Source organism: Ictalurus punctatus, chromosome 16, assembly GCF_001660625.3.
Source record: "Ictalurus punctatus breed USDA103 chromosome 16, Coco_2.0, whole genome shotgun sequence".
Classification (NCBI taxonomy): Eukaryota; Metazoa; Chordata; class Actinopteri; order Siluriformes; family Ictaluridae; genus Ictalurus; species Ictalurus punctatus.
The window spans coordinates 2,959,136-2,977,999 of record NC_030431.2 but is presented as its reverse complement, the minus strand read 5'-3'; the positions used below and the strand labels follow the sequence as shown (position 1 = coordinate 2,977,999).

Here is an 18,864-nt window from a genome sequence, read left to right as displayed (position 1 = left end):
TACCGGTATACACACACACACACACACACAAACTACACGTGTTAAATTAACGGGTTTTGTTTTAACCTGTTACATTAATACATCTTTTGTATCTGTATCAGAAGGCTCAAAAGTTTGCATCCCCACACCCATGCTTTTTTTCTTTCTTTGATTGTAATTGCTTCATTAATATCTTAACACACACACACACACTTTGCCCTTTTGTTGTTGCTCAAACTCCCTTTAAACAACGTGTTGATTTCATAAAATTGAAGTTTACAAGTAAGAGTTTGCAAACCTTTGCACTCAAAGCTGGTATAGTAGTCATTTAGTTATCAGCATACATAATTGATGACCTGAATGAAATGGGTTTACAGCTATAATGATTAACACTGATAAATACATGATTTTACTAGAAGGATAATATTCATTAGCAAAATCTGTGCTCTGATCAGGTGATCGAGAATTCATAACAACTTATTAAACACTGGAAGGGATCCCAGGTTGCAAAAAAAAATAAAAATAAAATAAACATTTCTGCAGCCCTGCTAAAGGCAGCATTTGAATCAGTGATTACAGGAAGAAGAAATAATTATAGGACATAATAAAAAATACTATAAAACCTGTAAACTTGTATATACAGATCAAATTTATTGAATTGTTTAATACTTTTTACAAAAAAAAAGTCACTCACAAATACCAACCTGCATTTGTAACACTACTCACTTGTTACAATGATGACATACCATTTCAAAACAAAAAACAAAAACAAATAAAGAACAATAAAATAAAGAAGAAGTACACCACACATCTCTCTCCCAGAGTGGACTCGCCGACAGTGAGACAGGGCCTCTGTATGTGCTTCAGTAAAACTTTAGTAACCTGTTGAGATTCCTAAGCGATATCTATATGAATATCTGTGTCTATATGAATATCGCAAGAGGGACGGCGACTGTAGTGGAGGTTAGACTTGGACATGGCTTTACTGAGCTTAACGTCAGTTTCAGATGCGTTTACAGCAGCCTCGTTTTCATATTGATCGCTGACAGCTTTTGATTGGAGTTTCGCATCCAGCTGTACATTTATATTAAAGAGGAGCAATCACGTTAAAAAAAAAAAGAGCAGCTTGTTTAGTTTATCACAATAATAAGAGTGTTATTATTAAAGGATGCATGACAGGCTGAGAGATTACAACAAATCAAGAAGGCAAGCATGAAGGTAACAGCATTTTGTGGGTTAAAGGGAATTTTCAATTGTACCATCGCTTTACCGTTATTGACACAAATCATTAGCTGTGGTGTCCAATTAAATCGCAAGGGTAAGGGAAAAAAAAAGCAGTGAGGGTGGTGAGGGTGACGTGGTTAAAATAAAATTTTTGTGCTGTAGTTTCTATAAAAATTACCCAAATGGCACACAATAGGTACAAAAATCAGTCAAACAGAACGCCACTGTCGAGACACGGCTCTGTCCCATCCAACATGCTCATCGTTCACAGTTAAAACAAAGCCTGGTCAATCATCCGCAAGAACATTAAAATGCATTTAAAAACACAAAGAACGCAAATCAAACTCCCGGCTGCAGAGTGCCTGAGGTCACTGAGAGGGCGGAGCTTTGTGGCGGATTGGGGACGCGTGAGGAGACGTGAGTTTCTCCGTGGAGCTTGAGGAGGTCAGAGATGTCTGCAGGTGAACCGTCTTGTGGAAGAGCTTGTTGCTGATCAGGACCACCAGGGAGAACAGACGCAGCTGGAAATGGCTGCAGATGAAGGAAAAGGGTTATCTGTGTACAGTCAGTGCTAATTAAAAGACCTGCATGTCACGAGGAGTAAAGTAAATGTGGCCTTTGAGGCAGAGTGAAAACGACTTAGCTTCTGTGTCCATTAGTCTGGGTGTAGGAGGTGTGGCCTATGTGTATGTTGTCAGAGTGAAAGACGCGTAGCCTATGTGCATGTCAGTCTGAGTGAAAGAGATATATCACAACACCACCTTTGTTTTGAAAGTAGTAGCCTAATTATGCATGTAAACGTCAGGTATTAGAAAGACTCACTAAAGCTTTACAGGGGTCTTGGCCTCGTTGGCGCTGATGATGAAGAGCGGGAACAGGATGGAAAAGAGGCAGCCACTGAAAGCATGCAAAAGAATTACGCATTAAATAGTAATTAAGGTACAGAAGCAATGCACCTCCATTTATACAAAACACTGATTAGTATAAAACCTTAAAGTGCATTATAGATATACAGATGTGGAGAAAAAAAAAACAGATGTATTTATACACATTCACTCTTGTGGTACCTGATGATATACGAAGACGGCAGTGCAGTCAGCAGTGCCATGGGCAGACCGAAGCCGAAATAATACGGCCAGTTCCTCTCGATGTTCGACAGCCTCTGGTGCATCTCGATCCCTTCGAACCACAAAAGCAGACACGTCACTTAAAACAGCGCTCACACACACTCAAACTCGGATCAGTACAGACCGACGAGAGCTGAGGAGGAGCTTACCATGGTTGAACCAGCGATATTCAAAGCAGTAGAGCGAGTAGAGCAGAGACATGTGCAGGAGGCTGACCGTCTGACCGATCGCATCGATGGGGAACAGACTCACAATCATTCCCTAGAAAGTAGGAAAATAGCAAAAAGTAGTTTTGAAAAAATGCCAAGCTTTTTACTGAAATATTACATTTGAGAAATTTACCATCATATCAGTAAAGACATGCAACTAAAATTATTCAGGGTTAGTGTGTATATGTATAAAATAAAAAGATATGTACTGGTTCAGAATGTTTATTTTTGCACAGTTTATATTTTACTAGCACTTTTCCCCCCCGATTATTATTTTTCCACTTTATTTTGCCATAGTTTTTAATTGCACTTTCTTTGTGTCACATATTTGCATATCAATCATCCTGATACAACAGTCCCGACGTTATAATCGTGTGCACTTTGCATAACCTTCGCTCCGTTTTGCATACTTATTGCTGCCTGGTTCACCCGAGAGCGCCGCGAGGAGCGATTAAAGCACTTCCTGTACCTGAATGAGGAAGAGGGCCTGGAGGAGGAGGTTGAAGAGCATGTCCGCTATAATCTTGCTCACACTCGGGAAAGGCTGAGCTTTGCGTCCGGATACTTCAAAAGCCAGATCGGCAATGTCCTAAACGGAAAAAAACGACACGTCGTTATGCTGAACGTAGGATGACACAAAGACATCCCGCAGCTTCCTCTACGCTCTAGGTTTTAAGCGCTTACAAATTCCACATGTTATAGCTACAACTATAAAAGGAAAAGCAAACGTCTATTTCGACAGGCCTGACCTGAAACCAGATGGCATTGACGATCTTGCTGAGCACAAACAGAGGGAGAACCCAGAGCGCACTGAACACTGACGTTAGGATGAACTCCAACCAGGACCACACGTTTCCGTGGAGCGACGGATCTCCTAAACGTCAACGCACGACATGAATCCTTTTGTTTGCTAATTAATGGATTCTGAAGTTGAACACAATAACAATGAGAGATAGACATACCAATAATTTTTGCTGTGAGAGTCTGGAGCAGTGGGATAAACACTCGGTAGAAAAGAAACAGACTTAGCTGATAGAGGGGGGGAAAAAAGAATGTACTCATGAATGTAGTCAAGTTAGAAACATAAACACACTATGTTTACAGCGGTATTATTTTATTTCACCAGTAACTAGGAGTAGACATAAATGAACTTTCGTAGTCTCCATAGAAACCATCACCGATATTAAACTTCAGTGGGTGGTATGAACTAGCATTATTAACTAGCAATCATAAGTACTGCTAGCTAGAATTGTGCCGAAAAAATAATAATAATACAAACAAAAAAAAATACTTTATACTGTTCCAGTCTATATCCATTGGGTTAGAGTAAAGTTGTGTAAAAAGTCACAATAGTATCATGACTTTTTTTCCCTTTGAAATTTTGCAAATTTATTGTCGAAATCTTATGCCTTTTTTTCTGGTAATACTTTGACTATTTTTCTGGAAATATTCTGATTTTATTCTTGAACCAACGCAACTTCTTTTCTCATAATATTATTTAAAAAAAAATTAATAATCCTCAAACTACTACGACTTTATTCTCAAAGTCAGAGTGGCCTAAAAACACTGTCATAAATTTCACTTGCAGCTTAAGCACCATTTTTTTTTAAAACAGAGAGGGTGGGGGGGGGGGGGGGGGGGGGGATAACACAAAACTTACATGTAAGTGCAAAGCCAGATTACGTCAGAGTATAAAACTACTGCACGTACGCTGAGCGAGAGAATACGCACCCAAAACACGCCTCCGTTCCAGGCACAACACTGAAAAATCCTACTCGCTAATTTGGGCTCGCTGAAAAAGAACAAGAAAAACGTTAAGCGCGAGTCGAAACAGTGGAAATCGGATCGATCGGATCACACCGCACCTACTTCTCATGTTTACGGTCCTGACTCTGCGCCCGTCTCAGTGCCAGTGGGCCGCTCGCTCGGCGCCTCCGCTGCTCCTCCCTTTTCTGCTGGATGCGAGCGTCGAGCTTCGTGATCGTCATGATCCCAAGAATAGAATCTTTCATCCCCTAAATGTGAAGCAAGACGGTGGAATAAATGAAACAACATAACCACACTGGCGCTGAATGCACAAATCTGACTGGTCAGAAGCTGTGGATTCATTTTGTATAACAGCGGCTCCGATAGCAGTGCAGTCCCACTGTAATTCAAATCACTGGTTTAATATTACTATTATTATTATGTTTCTTTAGTAACAGCTCGTTCACTTGATTGTTGATTCTTTATGGAGATATTCTATCCGATATCTAAATTGGATTTTTTCCCAGAAATCTTCCCCGCCCGATTGTGCCTGATTTCAAAACCTTGCCACAGATGATTCCTAATTACTAATTATGCATGTATAACAGGAGTTCCCAAACTTTTAGAGCAATTGATCACAAACGGACATCAATCGACCCCAAGCTTTCAGCACCCTACATTTATTTTTTTTATTATTAAAGTTTCAAGCTCTGTACTGCTTAAAACATGTCATGATCCGCATCTCAAAAAAAGTACATACTGATATAGAAAATCCAGAAGGCCGGCACGGCCTTTCGGTAGGTTTTAAATCGCTATGAGAGGATTTTAAATTTGAAACACTAACTGTAATAGGAAAACAGGTTAGCATTATTACTCGAAGACATAAGGTCATGTGAAAAAGTATGTACACCCCATGGAAATTTTTGGCCTTTTTTTTTTTTTTTTTAAACATATCTGGACGAGCAAACATTTGGTCATCTTTCAAACAGTGCCTATTAATGAAGTTGATATACTTTAGGTTCTATTTTCCCCCCTTTATTTCTGCTAAAGAAGGCAACACTAGCTTCTGAGGCCAAGGGTATACTTACGTTTTACACACCTATTGACATTTCTGTTGAATAAATGATTGAAAAACTAATTTTCCTTTGCGTTTTGTTCAAGTAGATCAACTTCATTAATAGGCACTGTTCCTAAGAGGATAAAATGTTTGCTTGTCCAAATATGTCAAAAAAAGCCAACAATTTCCATGGGGTGTACTTAATTTTTCACATGACACATCGGTGTCAAAGAAGTATGAGATTTGAGAAGAACACTAGTTTGTTTAGTGGAGGTTGCTGGATGGGGAAAGTACAATAGAATAGTGAGAAGGACTAAAAAATAAAACGTACACGATTAAAGTCCGTATTTGATATTAATTAATGTTATATTAATTTGTGAAATACTTGAATGAAACAAATGCAGAGATTGTGACCCCTAATCTGGGAACCCCTGATCGAAGTGAAACTGACACTAAAGTGAGCATCGTGTTTTACATGTAAGGCTCAGGTTTTGTCTTTGTTTATTGTTTTTTCCTTCTTCATGTGTGCTGGAGACAAAGGTGCTGACCGTCGCAACATTGCGGAGGAAGGCCCTGACGCTGTCCGTCATCTCCAAACCGGCTGGAGATTCATCAACTGCGGAAGGAGGGTGGGCCAGGAAATAAACTCATGATAGGAGCAGGAAATCCCAGTAAACTAGAAAGACAAAGACGTTTTATTTACAAAGATGACTTTTTCCCCCAAATCTACTCATTGTTATTTGTATTATCTTGAGCAAGATAGCAGAAACAAAAAAATTCCTTCAGGACCAATATAGTTTGTAATGACGTGGGCTCCATTTTTAAATAGAAAGGCGGTCTAAATACTAAACAGTCCCATTCCTTGTCGCCCTCAGGCGTACACCTTTCATGCATTTAGTATGCATGCGTTTCGGCCATAATGGTACATAAATATGTACCTAAAGCTACACTATAGCCTCTATTTCCAGTTGAAAGACACATAATAAAAAGTCACAAACAATACCAGCGACAAGGGACGATACAGATTAGTACCCTTTTTCCCCCTTCCCTCATTGTGTATAGTTGTGTGCAAAAGTTTGTGCACCCTTAAGACAAACTCAAGAAAAAAAAAGACCTCCATTTCTTTCAAACTTTCTTGATTTTAGGTTCTATTTTGCATCGGATTGGATCAAAACCGTCGTCTTGCTTGAATGTTACTATTTCTAGATTGAAAACAGAGGCACGTTTTTCCTTTCTTCCACTGGAAAGCTATGGGGGGGGAGGTGGGGGGTGCAAACTTTTGCACTGTACATGATCAAAACATGATCAAGGTTCAGGAGCAAATTTAAAAAAACTCTGTCATCTTTATTTTTTTTTTTTTTAAAAAGCAACTCGTGTAAAAGATATTACTTTTAATTCAAATAAAGCAGCATATTGACGTGTTATAATACATATATAAAGTACTAATGTTTTCTGTTTGTTTGTAAACAGCCAGCTGTTGTGAACCACTAGCTAGTGTTGTTGTTGTTGTTTTATTTTTGTGTTATATCAATGTCTACGCACACTATTCACGACTACAGCTTCACTCTCCAACTCTTATCTGAAGTAAAATAATTAATCCGAGCATTATATTTATGTTATAAACCGACAAAGCACTGCCACCAACACCGCTGTGTGGTTTAAAAAGAGAGCTAAGCTAAGCTACATCCGCTGTAAACACGTCCACATAAACACATTTAACAAAGCTACAGCTACAAACATTAAAAACAAAAACTTCATACCTCATATACACGAGATTTAAAAAAAAAATCTTCCGTATTCTTGTCTTTATATCAAAGCGATAAGAGAGCTAGCTAGAACTGTACAACAGGCTATTAAACTAGCCAGTGCGTGCGCGTCCCCGTGCGCCGTGCGCGTTATTGACGCGAGTGAGGCTCACGTTCACGCGCAGAGTTCTCGCGCAACGCGCGTTACCTGGGCGGCGCAAAAAAATAATAAATAAATACACCTCGTTTCTAAGAAACAAGCGCAGTGTAATGTCTGTTTAGTTTTTTTTTTGCTCTTCGTGGATTTAGAAGATGATCTTTTCGTTACAAAAAACAAACAAGTAAATCAAATAGCCTATAAAGTATTTGCTCTGTATAAAGAAGTGCCCGATGGTGGTTGTAAGCGTCAGGAGCGCGCACCGGCGCCGGTGTGTGCTGCTGTTCCTGAGTATCACCGGGATCATCATTTACCGGCATTTCAGGTGAGAAGAAAAAAAAAGAATCGTTTGCACGAGGAAAAGAAATCTGTTTTCTGGGGATTTTTTTGTAGATTAAGTTGAACATATAGTTGTTAATGTGCATGGGTTAAATTGTGTTGAATTTGTTGCCATGTTGAATTTTTTGGTTCATTTATGTGTTATTACATGATAATATCACTGACATGTGACTATAAGCTGTTATAAATATTCTATATGGTTCTATATTGGGGGCTATAGGACTATTGTTCTTATTCTTATTCTTACTGTAAAAAAAAATGGATGTAAATTTTACAGTAATTTACTGGGAGCAACTTTGTCATACATAGTATAAAATAACGCACGATCAAATCACACCAAAAAAAGCAACTCACCATTGATGCAAGCTGCAAATAAGGGTCTTGCTTAAGGACCCCATTGTGGCACTTTGGTGGTGCAGGGATTTGAACCCACAACCTTCTGAGCTGTAACTCAAAGCCTTACCATCTGAGCTTGCATTGATTCAACCACGTCGCAGGTTCTTTGGATGATTAATGGATGTATATTTGACCCAGGATTTGCGATTTTTTTTTTCTAAAAAAGGAAACTCTCTATTGTTGGGTTCTAAATAGAACACTTATGCCAATGTGACAGGATGAAGTACCATTTAGTCTCGGAACTATTTGTTAACAAATAGCCTAACCATTGTAAGGGGTTGTGAACTCACAGACCAGTTCTCATGCACAAACACAGTGGAGCACTGGGTACCGACAAGTCCCTGATGAGACTGAGTCAGACCACGTTGGATTAACTCTTGTATTACCACTGATCATATCATTCTTGCTTTAGTGGACAACCAGAGAAGATGAAGATCAGCAGGAAACAGGGATTAACGGTCAACTCTTCCCAGTTCACGCTGGGAGGCGAGCCGTTCCGTGTCCTCGGGGGTTCCCTTCACTATTTCCGTGTCCCTCGGGCCTACTGGAAGGACCGCATGATGAAGATGAAGGCTTGCGGGCTCAACACTCTAACCACGTAGGTGTGGAACACGTTAGCGCCCGTGACGGCATTTTTTAAAAGAAACTCAGGCATGGGGACGGTGTCGGTAATCTGATCCGTGGCTGTGTTTCAGATACGTGCCGTGGAACCTGCACGAGCCCGAACGAGGGAGTTTCCAGTTCAACGCAGGTCTGGATTTGGAGTAAGAACATTTCCACCCTCATCCGTTTGTTTTTGAACAGTATCTGCATGTAGGAAAATGTCCTGACGCAACAGGTGTGAGGTTACACCAGTGAGCACACTGTTGACAGTTTTATTCTCTACATATAATATAATCTAATATATATACTGTATATGCAAGTATAGATCATGACATGACATCACACAGGTGTGGCTCATCACATCCGCCGTACTGTATTTAAAATATGCAGTTTAAAATAAAATACAGTTTTACAGAACAAATATACCAGGTGGACAATGCACTGCTCCTACACTGATTTGATAACCAAATAACATATCAACACACACACACACACACACACATCACAGGGGGCAAATAACTATGCAAAGCACTGTATGTATGCAAGGGTTGAGTATAAATGGGCTTTCGGAATGTCTTATGTTACAAAGAATGATATTCACCCACCCACCCACACACACACACACACAAACAAGACAACCATCTAAACCAGAGGTTCCCAAACTTTTTCAGGGCAAGGTCCCCCCAAATGGCATTAACATTTGACCGAGGCCCCCCTTTTGCAAGATGTCCTTAAAACACATTAAAAATACAAACTTCTGAATATATCCCCCCTTTTTTTTTATTAATAATTACATCTTATATCTTTACATTACATTACATTAGGAATTGATTGTGTGTGTGTGTGTGTGTGTGTGTGTGTGTGTGTGTGTGAGAGAGAGTGAGAAAGAGAAAGCATACTAGTAGGAGGGATGGGCACACCAAATTGTTGAGGCCCCCTTGGGGGCCGCCAGGGGGCGCCAGGGGGCGCCGCGCCACGGCCCTCACTTTGAAAACCACTGATCTAAACAATAAGGCAAATCGTTCCAGAACATTACATGGATAAAAAAAAGTACAACATGTTGTGCTTTAATAAATGGAAATAAAAAAAAAGCAAGCATTGGCAAATTGCTGTGGTGCAAGAGTAATAAAACTCTTCGGGGCATGCTGTTATAGTAAAAGAATTCATTAACTCTGCTTCAGCACACTACACCGTCATTGATCATTTTACTATAACAGCAGGACATGGAGCGTTTTATCACTTACAAATATGTATCACAGTCTGGAAACCATTAACATCTTGGAACAAGTGTGTGAAACCTATCACACACAGAGACACATTTTGTGCTGAGGGGATGCAAACTTTTGCACAGAACCGTAACCTAATACGAGGTTGTCTGATTACCATACCGTGAATTTTACATACTGTACACAGGTAATCAACCTTCTGTCTCAGAAGAAGGAAACCTTCCAGACTCCAAAACCCAGTTGTGTTTGTTAGAGCGTGAGCTTAACACGTACATGTGCTTAAGGATTCTAACGCGTAACGTTTGTGCTAAGCATCTCTTAACACACACAAGACGCGGATGATTTGCACGGCCGTTCCCCTGACAGCTTCAGTCAGGAGGGAGATTAACCCGCTGGCTTAGGAGTCGTTAACGCTACAGCGATTACATCAGCACGCTCTAATTAAACCGCTGCAGCGTCGCCATGACGACAGGCCGTGTGTTCGAGCCTAAAGCTTAAAAAACGTGACACCCGTTGATGTTGGCGTTATCTCTGAATACGTTTCATTTATCCACCGTTAACACTAACGAATAGGGTTTCACAATGTAAGATCTGCCTTGATTCCGCAGGACGTTTCTGCTCCAGGCGGCTGAGGTTGGTCTCTGGGTCATCCTTCACCCGGGTCCGTACATCTCCTCAGAGCTGGACCTCGGGGGATTGCCCAGGTGAGACTCCTGATTTCAGCACCAGTGCTGTAGTGAGAAATAGTACTCGGTGTCACCGTAGGATGTTTTTCATTCTTTACTTTTGCAAGGCATTTTGTCCTCACTTCTCAATGAGCTTTCCTTAAAAGCGTCACGTGACGTCAAGTACTCCTGACCAATCAGATCGCAAGTTGGGAGGCAAGTGAGAAAAACAACATGGAGGACAGAGTGCTAAAACACAATATATGATACAGCACTTCTGTTTTGCAAATCCTGAGATGTAAAAGCATCAGAATGATTTACATTTTTGTAGAAAAGTTGTTTTCTGGTCATTTTAGTCATACTAGCAATGCAGCGCGTAAACACATGCAAAACTCATTGCACTGTACAGCACAGCCTAGCTCTGATATCTCAATGAAAGAACACATATTATCAAATATTGTTCTGTTAGGATGCGGGTCAGATATTTACGGCTGGATATCCTTGTAAGGGTTTAGATGATCATCTTCAAAACTAGTCTTTGGTGATGTTATGGCTGATCTGTTCTGATACTGTATGCACTTTTGCTCCACTCACAGCTGGCTGTTAAGAGACAGGAAAATGAAGCTGAGGACGACGTACGCTGGCTTCACGCAGGCCGTCGATGCTTTTTTGGACAGGCTCGTTCCCAAAATGGTGCCTTTACAGGTTTGTCAGTTTCGTATGACTTGTACTATTTAAAAAATGTTTCGCGAGGAAAGCAATAAAAAACCGTCCTGATTTGCTGTGCAGTTTAGGAAAGGCGGACCTATCATCGCCGTGCAAGTGGAGCACGAATACGGGTCGTATGCAGCGGACAGGAAATATATGGCGTTTCTGAAAGAGGTATGGGAAAGCGCATTAGTAGTTTGGTTGCCGGTTCGACAGCTTGGGCCCTACTACTTGTATATTAACCTTTATAATTAACATCTGATTATCGGCGTTTATTGGCATCCCTCGCTTCATTTCATCCTAAAGAGAGCGATGCAGCGGCGCTTTAGTCTTTTAGTCTGTCCAGCTCCCTCACCTCTTCAGCTGTACACTCTGCCCGATCAGATCGGCTTCCGAGGTTTCAACTTCCATGTTAAAGCCACAGTCAAAGCTCTGGTCATCTCACACATCGCAGTGACTTCTCTACCGCTCAAGGTGTTTTTACTAACAAATCAGCTGCTGGATTGTTTTGAAAAGGTCTCCGGTATCGCCGTTTTTTTTCATCGTTTTGTCACGTCAGAAGTCACAACCTAGATACAAACGATCGTTTGTTATTCAAGAACGCATTAATGAAAATCGGGACATCCATCCAAGGTCCGAGTGAGCATCGTCGTGACGTTACACAAGCTGCGACGAGACGGCAAGACATGGGAAATTTGATATAAGGAAAAGGAGATGGTTTGATGTAGCATGTTGTGGGTGTGGCTTATATGTCCAGGGTTCAATCCTGAGCTCCGGATACAGTGTTAAATGCAGCGTTTCCTCTATGTATTCTACTACTTTCTAAAAACAAGCCTGTAGGCTAATTGGTTAATCTACACTGCCCCCTGCTGACCTTGCCCCTAATATAAATAAATAAACATTCATCAGTGTGTCTGCATTAAGATCCTGAGGGTCCTGAGTGGTGGTGCTATAAACTCAGTTATTGGATCAAAGTTCCTAATTTCGATTGAAGCTAGCGATTGAGCACAAAAGCTGGAAAATTAGGACTTTGTGTGGCGTGTTTGTATTAGGGCAAATCCAGAAATCTCTCCAAAACGTGGGTCAAAGCGCATGCGGATAACATCAAAGATGGGCAATTTGAGTTTGAAAAGACAATAAATAACGGTAGGAAAAAATACATGATACGGTTGGCAAGCCTTCGCAAAGAGAAATGGAAACAACAGGGCATAAATAACCAAATGAATTAAGGGCCGAACACAGATCAGGCGCAAACAATAGAGGAGCAAAGCCAGTGCCATGACGGGGGCGGAGACGGGACCAAAAGCAACACAAATACATCAAGAAAAAAAAAACGCACATGGAAAACGGGACAAAAGCAAGCAGCGCTCGATATGCTGTGCAACCTTGATATGAACAATCAGACTGGAATATTGTGGTGTTAATTAGCAAAGTACGCTTGCATGCACACAAATATAAGACCGTACACTTTTATTGACATCTTTACTGAGAAATCAAATGTTTGATTACTAGTTAAACCGGGGCGGGGAATTGCTTTTATTTGCTGTTTTCTCTTCAGGCTCTCGAGTCGAGAGGTATCAGTGAGCTTCTCCTCACATCAGACAGCCATGAAGGCTTAAAGAGTGGAGGAGTGAGCGGAGGTAAAGCACTGATAAGACATCTGACATAATCTGATATCCCAGAATCAGTATTTTCAACAGTGCACAAGTTAACGTTAACAGATTTTTCCGTTGTCTCAGTCGTCAGGACTCTGAATCTGCGGAGACTAAATTACGAAGACATCAATTATCTGGATTCTGTGCAGGTAATCAGACTCAACCGATTAATCGTGTCGTCTGATTGTCCGGATATTAAATGTCAAGCTTTAACTGCCCTTTGATCATAGCTTATTATATTTACTTTAATAGTACGGTCATGAACGTATTGGATTTCCTTCCACAAAAAGCGTCCGTGATATTTCCCATTTAAATCTGTCCAGATAATTGTGGACAGTTCGGTAACCCAAAGCAGACATCCTCCTCCTGAAAGACCCCCAATAACGATACCGCGATTTGCCCCACAACAAAGCGCTGTTGAATTCTCGATTCTGATTGGTCAGAAGCTGTTGATTAATTCTATACAACAGCTCGGATAATCAAAACAGATGTGAAGCAGAAACGTGTCGTTATTTCAACCGTAAGATCATCGCTATGACGTAATGTCTAAGGAGACGTTTATTTAACGTTTATGGAAGGAGTCTCCAGTGTCAGCACTTTGGAACAAAAGCTGTAAATCTTCCGCCGTGTGAAAGTCTTCAGGACAGATGCGGTGCGTTTTCTCGTCTTATCGTAGATGTACATTTATTAATAAATGACCGTTTGTAGCTGCTGTAACATAAGTGAGAACAGGAGCTATCTTGTCTCATGACGTTCCACAACAACTGCAAATGGATTTTTAAAAATCCATTTATAGTTCCATAAATAATTGAATAAATAAATAAATGTTGGTGTATAAAGAGGAGTTATTTCGAGACGTTATTTTAAATAACTCCGCTTCATCACACCACCCCGTCGTTGATGATTTTCCTCTAAGAGCACGACCGCAAGGGTTTTAATCCTTACATATTGTATAACTGATTAACAGCCGAACAGCCCTGTTTTAATTATGGAGTACTTGACCGGATGCTTCGATGGCTGGGGAGATCTGCATCACATCTTTCCTGTAGAAGGTAACTTTTTATTTATTTATTTATTTTTAGGATTTTTAAATGTTCAGAATTGTGTTCTCAGCAATACAATCAATATAAGTAATTATATTATATGAATTAATTATACTGTATTTTTGTTGTTGTTGTTATATTACGGTTTTCGACACGTCTTTACCTTTAAATGATTTTTTATTAGATACATATATTATAAAACACCTTATACGTAAGTGAGTCTGAGTGCGTCTCTTCCCTGTTAGACATGTTTGCAGTGATTAGAGAGGTTTTGCGACGAGGCATGTCCATCAACCTGCACATGTTCCACGGAGGAACAAACTTTGGCTTCATGACCGGCGCTGTGGCAAACCCCTCTTACAAGGCTCTAATCACGAGCTATGGTTTGTCATCTTTTTGTATTGCACTGTCAGGATAAAGGTCCTTTTTTATTTTGTATACAAGGATGTAAACAACGTACAAGCTAAGGTACTTCAGCGAGTGATGTACAGTAATGTTAAAGAAGTTCTAAAGGTTCACTCCATAGACCAGGGGTTTCCAGACTTGGTGTCATGACCCCCACAACCCCATGGTGTCAGAAACTCACATCAGAAATCTCCTGGAAGTCACAGTCAAACACACCACTTTTTCGCTATCCTGACACAGTTTATAAGCACACATAAGCAATAAAAATGGACAAATTTCTCTGTCCTCCACTAGTTCTTCGACAACGTAGAGCAACTCTGACTGTCTTGCCTTTAAATCTGGAAAATAAAAACATATGGTGGTCAGGGCTTGTTGCTTAGAAAATGTCCATTTGGGGTCTTTTGCTAAGAGAGTTTGGGAATCCCTGACAAGATTCAACGGAGAGTGTGTTTTCTAAAAAAAAATTAAATATATATATATATATAGCAAACTGGGCTTAATTGAAGGTTGATGGTAGTTAAATTGTCTCTCATAGTGAGATTTTTGTACATACACTACTCAAGATCACCACCAGGGAGCAGGATTGAGCCATTAAATGCGTACGTGTATTTTATCTTCAGTGTTAAGGAATTGTCCTGCAAAGTCTTATAATGTATATCGAGATCTCTCTCTATATATATATATTTTTTATCATTCTGTATTCGATTCTTTTAGATTATGACGCGCCTTTGTCCGAGGCCGGTGAATATACACCGAAGTACCACCTGCTGAGAGAACTCCTCGTTCGATACAACAGTGTGTGACACAATCTCGTTTTGCTTTTAATGCAGCAGTTTTTGGCCAAAAATAAAATGTACGCAGTATTCCTCTTACACCAAAACAGACTTGCTAAAAATATCTAGCGTCTGATTTTCGCCTCAGATGGTTGCCGAAGGCTAACAAGTCATGGAAGCTAATGACCTCCGGTTCAGCATTATAGAAACAACAGTTTATCATAGCCAGAAACCACAATGCTGAACTGGAAGGTATAGGTTTACATTAATTGTTAGTGACATTAGCTTCATAGCTTCACAGTACAAAGCTAAAGATGCAAACTTGCCTTGGCTAATCGAATGCATTTGAGCTAGGAGGACATTATGTACGTTTAGATTTTGGCCAAACTATTCCTTTTCGTCTACTTTACTTCAGTGTTTCTTGTGTGTGTTTCAGTACAAAGTGATTTCAGCGAGTTGGTGTGTTTCAGGTGAACCTCTGCCGGAGATACCGGCTGTGCACTGGAAGGAAAACTACGAGGCAGCGATCATGTACAGACACTTGTCTTTATGGGACGCTCTGCCTTTCACAAATGAGGTGTGAAGCTTATTGCTCTCTGTTGCCCGCTAATGGATTAACAGAGACTCAGAACCTTTCTTTTAGTGGGCCGGATTTAAACCTTTATCGGGTACATTCTGGCCTGTGCTCATCGTATGGCCAGTGTATTACCTAAAGATAATACAAATTTGTTTCTTCTCAAACATACAACCCCAATTCCGAAAAAGTTGAGACAGTATGGAAAATGCTAATGGAAAAAAAACAAACAAGCAAAAAGAGTTATTTGACAATTCAGTTCAGCCTGTACTATATTGAAAACACATTATTAACACATTTGATGTTTTACTTTGTGAACTTTTTGAAAATATACACTCATTTCAAATCTGATGACTGCAATACATTCCAAAATAGTTGGCACAGTCGACTGTTTACCGCTTTGCGACATCGCCTTTTCTTATTAAGTGTTTGGACGCTGAGTGAAGATACCAGTTGGTTAAGTTTAGCAAGAGGAATGTTCCCCTAGGCCTTTTTTTGAAAGGTCCTTATGATTAGACGATTGCCTCACACTGTTTCACACCCCTTATTTATTTCAACTCGTCACACCGCTATTAGTCCTAAATTACCCCGTCCCAATTTTTTAAAAACGTGTCGCACGCATCGATTTCAAAATATACATTTACCTTCAAAAAACTATGCAGTTGATTAGGTAAAACATCAAATACCTCGTCTTTATATGCTCTTTCGTTTAAATACAAAGTCAAAGTACATTTACAAATCACTTCTCGTTGTTTCAATGAGCATTTTCCATACCGTCCCAACTTTTTCGGAATTGGGGTTGTAAGTTAAACTAAACAAAGTTGAAAGTAAACGACAAAAACACATACCACAAGTTCTTGGTTCGTCAGTTATTAATAATAATAATAATAATAAAACGTAATAATAATGTTCTTTATTTTTGAAGCCTTTTAAATCCAGGAGTCCTGTTAACATGGAGAATCTCCCCGTAAACAAAGGGAACGGACAAGCGTATGGATACACGCTGTACGAGACCTCCGTCACCACCGGAGGCTTCTTAAAATCGGGAAACAACATCCGAGACAGAGCACTGGTAAAAACCGTGCCGATTCAGTAAAAATAAAATAACAATCAGTGTTATCATCTCATACTAATATCCCATGATTGTTGGTTGTATGACGTTTCAGGTGTTTGTGAACAGAGGCTACATCGGCACTTTCGACTACAAGAATACAGAGTTAGCGGTTTCTGATGGGAAGGTATCGAAGATTTCATTATTTACTAATGTATGCCTGAACCGAAACTTGTGACATGAGGACGACGTGCCACACTGAAAAGCAATGCTCTTACATCGCTCCATCTGTTCAGCGTAAAACAGGTTGTTTTGTTTTTTTTGCCTTTTTAAAGAGTTAAGCGCTCACTTTTGCGTCAGAAATGGATGGAGTTCCTTGTTGCGTTACGTTTGACTTTGGTCAGTGTGTTGCAGTCGTGTCACACTGAAACGCATTCACTGTCTGATCGAAGCCGCACTGTGATTGGAGAATGGCCGTTTTATCGTTTTATTGAGATTTTATTGTGTGTGTGTGTTTGTAGGAGGCGCGAACTTTGAGTTTTCTGGTGGAAAACTGCGGAAGAGTGCATGTTGGCCATACCATGGACAATCAGCGCAAAGGTACTGGACCAAATAAAGTACCAGGATAGTTCAGGATGTTTTCTGAGAAACATCCGTTCCAAAAAGTATAACTACCTACCCCTAATAACATGGCTTCCACAGTTATTATTACACTATAGTATATAACACCGTTAGAAAGGTCGTTTGTTTTTGTTCCAGGGATTGTCGGAGACATTTTACTGAACAACGTGCCTCTTCGAGACTTCACAATTTACAGCCTGGATATGACACGCGGCTTTATTGACAGGTGCATGAGAATGCGATCATATTCTGAGTACAAATCAGTGCATGTTAAATGAGATCGTGCGAGAGGTTTGTTTAAGCTTGGCAAACTGCTGTGTTTAGTTTATACAGCGCTCCGTGGAAGTCTCTCCCTCAGAAGCCGAGCTTTCCGGCGTTTCTGCAGGGAAGACTGTTTGTGGACGGATATCCGAGTGACACGTTCGTTAAGCTGCCTGTGAGTGACACGTGTTGAAGTTCAAATACCCTTATTTTTTTAGGCATACAGTGTGAGTATGTAAACTTTTACACGCCATTGTTCAAGTTTAATAAATACTTTCTGACACTATCATACTCACTGGCATGATAGGCAAATGTGTTCTGTAAATTCTGTAAATAAGGCAGACATCATTTGTGTGATTACAGAGCTGGAGCAAAGGCGTGATCTTCATCAACAGTCAGAACGTCGGACGTTATTGGCACGTCGGCCCCCAGCAGGCGCTCTACATCCCAGGGCCTTTCCTCAACAGCGGAATCAACCACGTCAGTTATCACAATTCGCTGTTGATTATGTTTTACCAGGTGCCTTTGTTTTGGTTGAGGACATTTTACTGAAAACTGTTTTCTTTTTAAAAGATAATTTTACTGAACCTGTTTTCTCTTTAAGAGATCATTTTACTGTACGTTTTCTCTTTAGGTAAGCACTTAAATTTGTCTGCTGTGGTGCCTTTGGGGGTTTTTTTTTTGGTCTCTTTTTCAAATTTTTACTACAGATTTACAAACCAAACTGTTATTTCACCTTGTTAACCTGAACATACTCTCTGGAATATAAAAACGAGATTTCATGTCTAGGGCAAGTACATAAAGAGTTTTTATTCTACTGTCGTAAAAAATAATAAAAAAAAAAAAAAAGGGTTCCTTTGACCTGAATTGGACTCAAGTCGTGTTTGTCTCACAGGTTTCTCTGGTTTATTTCAGGTCACTGCATTTGAGGAAGAGGAATCTGATCTTAAACTCCAGTTTGAAACCACTCCTGATCTGGGAATGACCGTGGACATATAGTGACAGAAACGATGGACTCATCCAGGTCCGGCGAAAGATGAAATGCTGACAATGTTCCTGTGCTTAATTTATTTCACCAAACCTACGTTTTCACCCTAAAAATATCTGCTCAAAGCTGAGCTTATCATCCCAGTAACATCCAGCTTCAAACTGAGGATGTGGAAACAACAAAATTGTACTGAAGGGGGAACAAAAAGAGCTTAGTGCAAAACATTCATCATTCATTTTACACATATTTATAAACTGTTTATTAACCTTTTGATATTTGCGATTTGATAATAAAGTTCTGACAACTCGCCCG

The 18,864-nt window shown here is 40.1% G+C and overlaps 3 protein-coding genes across 3 annotated transcripts in view; 2 read left to right on the top strand and 1 right to left on the bottom strand.

Moving 5' to 3' along the window:
* rps25 (ribosomal protein S25) overlaps positions 1–18,864 on the top strand; it is a 251,835-nt gene that overhangs the window by 199,126 nt on the left and 33,845 nt on the right. The gene's annotated exons all lie outside the window — the stretch shown is intronic.
* On the bottom strand, positions 611–7,241 carry ei24 (EI24 autophagy associated transmembrane protein). Its single transcript, XM_017488905.3, has 11 exons — positions 7,103–7,241; positions 5,891–6,018; positions 4,409–4,554; positions 4,271–4,331; positions 3,502–3,568; positions 3,289–3,413; positions 3,009–3,128; positions 2,480–2,591; positions 2,271–2,382; positions 2,026–2,100; positions 611–1,734 (listed from the first exon to the last, which is right to left on the bottom strand). Exons 2-11 carry the CDS (start codon positions 5,930–5,932, stop codon positions 1,572–1,574), a joined length of 1,023 nt encoding a protein of 340 aa, XP_017344394.1. The 5' UTR covers positions 5,933–6,018; positions 7,103–7,241; the 3' UTR covers positions 611–1,571.
* On the top strand, positions 7,307–18,859 carry LOC108276861 (beta-galactosidase-1-like protein 2). The gene is made up of 19 exons (XM_017488895.3): positions 7,307–7,569; positions 8,392–8,577; positions 8,675–8,743; positions 10,417–10,512; positions 11,070–11,178; positions 11,263–11,355; positions 12,740–12,821; positions 12,921–12,985; positions 13,804–13,888; positions 14,125–14,262; positions 14,999–15,079; positions 15,528–15,634; positions 16,557–16,703; positions 16,798–16,869; positions 17,204–17,282; positions 17,442–17,529; positions 17,628–17,739; positions 17,928–18,044; positions 18,480–18,859. Exons 1-19 carry the CDS (start codon positions 7,478–7,480, stop codon positions 18,561–18,563), a joined length of 1,902 nt encoding a protein of 633 aa, XP_017344384.1. The 5' UTR covers positions 7,307–7,477; the 3' UTR covers positions 18,564–18,859.

What these genes read in the sequence shown, in the direction of transcription:
- LOC108276861 (XM_017488895.3), top strand. Translation starts at nt 7,478, where the DNA reads ATGGTGGTTGTAAGCGTCAGGAGCGCGCACCGGCGCCGGTGTGTGCTG. An exon ending in ATTATCTGGATTCTGTGCAG is followed by an intron (nt 12,986 to 13,803) that starts GTAATCAGACTC and finishes ACTGATTAACAG; the next exon opens with CCGAACAGCCCTGTTTTAAT. An exon ending in ACACGTTCGTTAAGCTGCCT is followed by an intron (nt 17,740 to 17,927) that starts GTGAGTGACACG and finishes GTGTGATTACAG; the next exon opens with AGCTGGAGCAAAGGCGTGAT.
- ei24 (XM_017488905.3), bottom strand. Translation starts at nt 5,932, where the DNA reads ATGACGGACAGCGTCAGGGCCTTCCTCCGCAATGTTGCGACG. An exon ending in TCTCACAGCAAAAATTATTG is followed by an intron (nt 3,414 to 3,501) that starts GTATGTCTATCT and finishes GTTGACGTTTAG; the next exon opens with GAGATCCGTCGCTCCACGGA. An exon ending in AGGCCCTCTTCCTCATTCAG is followed by an intron (nt 2,592 to 3,008) that starts GTACAGGAAGTG and finishes CCTACTTTCTAG; the next exon opens with GGAATGATTGTGAGTCTGTT.